At 50.0% G+C, this 5119-nt stretch overlaps 1 protein-coding gene across 1 annotated transcript in view; it reads left to right on the forward strand.

Moving 5' to 3' along the window:
• Nucleotides 1-3582, forward strand: part of raver1 (ribonucleoprotein, PTB-binding 1) — a gene marked incomplete at its 5' end in the record, with an annotated part of 18369 nt that extends 14787 nt beyond the window's left edge. The window contains 5 exons of the mRNA XM_084439143.1: nucleotides 83-225; nucleotides 1407-1475; nucleotides 1627-1743; nucleotides 2621-2683; nucleotides 2993-3582. Coding sequence (XP_084295269.1) covers nucleotides 83-225; nucleotides 1407-1475; nucleotides 1627-1743; nucleotides 2621-2683; nucleotides 2993-3139 — 539 coding nt within the window. The 3' untranslated portion in view covers nucleotides 3140-3582. The remainder of the gene's footprint in view (nucleotides 1-82; nucleotides 226-1406; nucleotides 1476-1626; nucleotides 1744-2620; nucleotides 2684-2992) is intronic.
• Between the last annotated feature and the right edge of the window lie 1537 nt (nucleotides 3583-5119).

Here is a 5119-nt window from a genome sequence, read left to right on the forward strand (position 1 = left end):
TCTCTCTCACGCCTCTCCTCCCCCGACGCAGGCTCAAACTGCCCCCCTCTCTCTCTCTCACGCCTCTCCTCCCCCGACGCAGGCTCAAACTGCCGGCCCCACCCCTACCGGAAGAGGCAGGCGCCGGGCAGCGCATCCAGCCAACGCTCGAGCCACAGCATCCACTCCAACTACAGCCTGCGCTACCAGCAGTCCTACAGCCCGGACTACCCACGCCTGCACCAGGTCAGCTGCCCCGCCCACTGGGGGTGTTAATACCCCGCCCGCTAGGGGTGTTAATACCCCGCACCCTAGGTGTGTTAATACCCCCCCACACTAGGGATGTTAATACCCCCCCACACTAGGGGTGTTAATACCCCGCCCACTAAGGATGTTAATACCCCCCCACACTAGGGATGTTAATACCCCCCCACACTAGGGGTGTTAATACCCCCCCACACTAGGGGTGTTAATACCCCGCACCCTAGGGGTGTTAATACCCCCCCCCCCCACTAGGTGTGTTAATACCCCCCACACTAGGGGTGTTAATACCCCCCCACACTAGGGATGTTAATACCCCCCCACACTAGGGATGTTAATACCCCCCCACACTAGGTGTGTTAATACCCCCCCACACTAGGTGTGTTAATACCCCCCACACTAGGGATGTTAATACCCCCCCACACTAGGGATGTTAATACCCCCCCACACTAGGGATGTTAATATCCCCCCACACTAGGGATGTTAATACCCCCCCACACTAGGGATGTTAATACCCCCCCACACTAGGGATGTTAATATCCCCCCACACTAGGGGTGTTAACAGTTAACACTATCGATTAATTGCTGATTTGGTTACTCGATTACTTTTTTGAATGAATGTTATGAGCAGGAGTTGAGTGAAATGTAATCCTTATTTAGGGTCTGACTGCACATGAGGGCGCCACGCCATGTACAGTAGTGAAGGATGATTGGGATGCTGGGAAATTTCAACGACACAGCGGAAAAAGACGCAAAAACGCGCGGGACGTTATCAATTAATCGACTATCGTTTAAGAACAGTGACAACATTTCGAATATTAATTGGATTTTCCCTATAATACTAGAAAGCGCAGTTTCTCAGCTTTCAGCAAGTGTTGGAGTGAGGAATTTTTTAGATTTGTTGGATTTAAAAAAATAAATAAAATATTATTAAATATTTGTTAGATATTTTAAAAATGTTGCCGGTGACATGGTCGTATCGAAGGGTTAACAGTTATCGATGAATGAGATTCCTTGAAATGTGCAGCCCTAGCGCAGGGCCTGGTCACATGACAGAATACAGGGTCATTGATGAGCGTTTGAGGCTGGGGGACCCAGCTGTGTCGGTACGCTCGCAGTGTCCTCTGGTGAGACTAGTGTGACGTCCCTCTCGTCTCCGTCCCCAGGACCCGCTGGCTCACCTGTACGAGCAGCAGGACGCCCTGGACGCCGGGGGTCTCGGGTTTGGACAGCAGGTGAGGACGGACGAGGACGGACGCATGCTCGTTCACTCCCTCTCTACGCGCCCACCCGTCAAACCAAAGAGCCTGTCGTCCTCCTGGTGACTCTGCTGGTCTCTCTCTCTCTCTCTCTGGTCTCTCTCTCTCTCTCTCTCTCTCTCTGCAGTTCTCCCAGCAGGCGTGCTACGCTGAGCCCTCCTCCCTCTACAGCTTCCCCCCCAGCCCACCCCTGTCCTACTTCAGCTCTGGACCAGCGGGCCTTCCCTCCAGTACGCTCAATAAGGTAGGCCTCCTGTCCCCTAGTACGCTCAATAAGGTAGGCCTGTCCCCTAGTACGCTCAATAAGGTAGGCCTGCTGTCCCCTAGTACGCTCAATAAGGTAGGCCTCCTGTCCCTCCAGTACGCTCAATAAGGTAGGCCTGTCCCTCCAGTACGCTCAATAAGGTAGGCCTCCTGTCCCTCCAGTACGCTCAATAAGGTAGGCCTGCTGTCCCCTAGTCAGATCAATAAGGTAGGCCTGCTGTCCCCTAGTACGCTCAATAAGGTAGGCCTGCTGTCCCCTAGTACGCTCAATAAGGTAGGCCTGTCCCTCCAGTACGCTCAATAAGGTAGGCCTGCTGTCCCCTAGTCAGATCAATAAGGTAGGCCTGCTGTCCCCTAGTACGCTCAATAAGGTAGGCCTGCTGTCCCCTAGTCAGATCAATAAGGTAGGCCTCCTGTCCCCTAGTCAGATCAATAAGGTAGGCCTCCTGTCCCCTAGTCAGATCAATAAGGTAGGCCTCCTGTCCCCTAGTCAGATCAATAAGGTAGGCCTCCTGTCCCCTAGTCAGATCAATAAGGTAGGCCTCCTGTCCCCTAGTCAGATCAATAAGGTAGGCCTCCTGTCCCCTAGTCAGATCAATAAGGTAGGCCTCCTGTCCCCTAGTCAGATCAATAAGGTAGGCCTCCTGTCCCCTAGTACGCTCAATAAGGTAGGCCTGTCCCTCCAGTACGCTCAATAAGGTAGGCCTGTCCCTCCAGTACGCTCAATAAGGTAGGCCTCCTGTCCCCTAGTCAGATCAATAAGGTAGGCTTAGTGTGAGTTATCGCTTGCATATTGTAAAATCATCCCTCCTGTGCGTTAGTCATCGGCCCCTAACACACTTGGTCTGTCTCCCAAGGCGGTTGGCATGCCTCCTGTTAGCCACAGCGGCTACGCACCTGGTCTGGGCAACGGGATGAAGGTAACTCCCTCCCCTTTACTACTAGTTTTACACTAAGCTACTGGTAGTGAATGTGTATTTTACTGCCATGTTTACAGTAATATTCTGGTAGTGAATGTCTTTTACTGCCATGTTTACAGTAATATTCTGGTAGTGAATGTCTTTTACTGCCATGTTTACAGTAATATTCTGGTAGTGAATGTCTTTTACTGCCATGTTTACAGTAATATTCTGGTAGTGAACGTCTTGCTGTCATTTTAAAGTAAGCTACTGGTAGTGAATGTGTCTTACTGCAAGTTTTACAGTGAATGTGTGTCTTGTTAATGGCAGACTCCCATCGGGGGCCACAAGCGTCTGTTCTCCCGGCTGATTCCCTCCCCGGAGCCCAGCCCTGAGGGGGGGTACGTGGGCCAGCACTCGCAGGGCCTGGGGGGCCACTACGCCGACTCCTACCTGAAACGCAAGCGCATCTTCTAACCGGAGCACCATACCTCTTCCTGTACGAGTAGCCAACCAATAAACACAGTGGGCTCCCCCGAGCTCAACCAATAAGCATTTAGCTTGGCGGTCCGGTCCTCATTCACCAGTGCGCTCCTGCCAGTGACCCCCGGAGGGCGCTGTGGGTGCAGTCTGCTGCTATAAGGACAAGTGTGTGCCAGTCTATGGGAGTTTTTTTGATGTGTTTTTGTATATATGATTTCAGTGTGTTTTGTAAATTACGTTTTAACCTTTTTATTTTTAATTTCTATTATTTTTAATTTCTATTTTCTGGAAAACCTTTTGTTGAATACTGGGAGTAATCTTGTATAATAAGAATATCGTAAATGACCTATTTTGAAGTCTTTTTCTCTCAGTCAGAATATTCCACTCATTGGTTGACAATTTCTGCGTTAGGTTTTTTCCCCCCTGTGTCGAGTGTGATTGTGTCAACAGGTTTCTCTGATTTTTAAGATTTGTCCTCCTAGTTTGTATATAGTTCAACAGTCTGTCTGCTGGAGGCCAGTCTTTTCCCTGTCTTTCCTCCTCCTCCCACAGGGGGGCGCATGGGTGCATCTCTGGACAGGATTCAAGCCACGTTACACGGCTTCATGTAGAACTGTTGTGCAGCAGTAAAGGTAGCTGGTCTGTTTTCCACTCCTTCCTCCATGTCCATGGAAGCCAAAGCTCGTCTGTTAGAACGCGTTCAGCCCTTTCACTGCCCACCCTGTCTGTCCCCGACCCCCGACCCCCGGCCCTCCACCTTGTTAGTTGGTTCCCTGCACTGAAGAGTTTAGCGTTAGCGTTGCATCCGGAGGGTGCTGATCACCTGTGCTCTCTCACCTGTTGTGTGTCTTTTTCAAATCTGTTTTCACTCGTTCTTTCTGCACAGGCGTAGTATTTCCTGCCGGTGAGCGTTCTTGTCAGCTGAGTTAGTCGTTCTGACGGGTCGTCACGACCACCGCACCTGAACGCTCTCGTTAGACGACGAGTTCGCTGCGTCAACTGCAGATATTGAAATGAAATGCCAATGCCTCGAACCTTGGGCCTTTATTTTACTGTTATCACTTCCTGGTCCCGGCTCGCTGTGGGTGTGTCCCCCCTGCAGACCAGTAGAGGGCGCTGTTTATCCTTAGGTGGGGGGAGGGGGTGTAGAATGAAATCAATGATGACCGTTTCAGTCTGCTGGTTGACTTTCCTAGCTGAATAGACCATAGTTTGGTTGACGGGCAGGCCTGTATTGGAACTTGATGGATTGTGTGTGCGTGCGTGTGTGTGTGTGATATAATCTGGTTGACATTTTGATTGTGATAACCCATTACCTCCATCTTATGGGAACTGCAAATGCACTTGAAGTCTTAACAGTATTCTGTAATCTTGCCTAGATTTACCCCTCTTTCTGTGTTTATTTGCTGTGTAGATTGATAATTTCTTCGGAGTCCTAAACTCTTGTTCCTCAAATCTCTGCCTCTGGTCCTTTTTGAGGTTCAGCCGCTGCTCAATGCGTTGTGTTTGCGTGTTCGTCTGAGTGATTGTAAATGACCCGAGTACAGAACCATGGAAGACTGACTGGACCGAGAGGTTCTGCTTTATGATCTCTGATTCACATTGACCCGTTTAGATATTCTCATAACTGATGTCTGTCATCTGTACCACCATACTCATCTGCATGTGTGATGTGTTGTTTTTGAGCAAGTAAATGTTATTTAAGTTTACATTTTGTCGCGTCGTTTCTCGTTTACATGACTGGGACAGCACCTTCACAGCTTTACCACAGCTGTATCAGGCTTCTAGTTCAGTGGTTCACAACGTTTTTTGAGATCTGGACCCATGGCATATTTTGAAAAATCCTGAAGGACCCCCCCTCCCCCCCACCCACCCACCCACCCCAAGCCTGGGTCCAGACTTTCAAATACGCCCACTCCACCCAAGTTGACTTGAGTCTTGATTTGAGTGTAACACGCTGACATTCTGATATCG

Source organism: Borostomias antarcticus (genome assembly GCF_949987555.1).
Source record: "Borostomias antarcticus genome assembly, chromosome: 5".
Classification (NCBI taxonomy): domain Eukaryota; kingdom Metazoa; phylum Chordata; class Actinopteri; order Stomiiformes; family Stomiidae; genus Borostomias; species Borostomias antarcticus.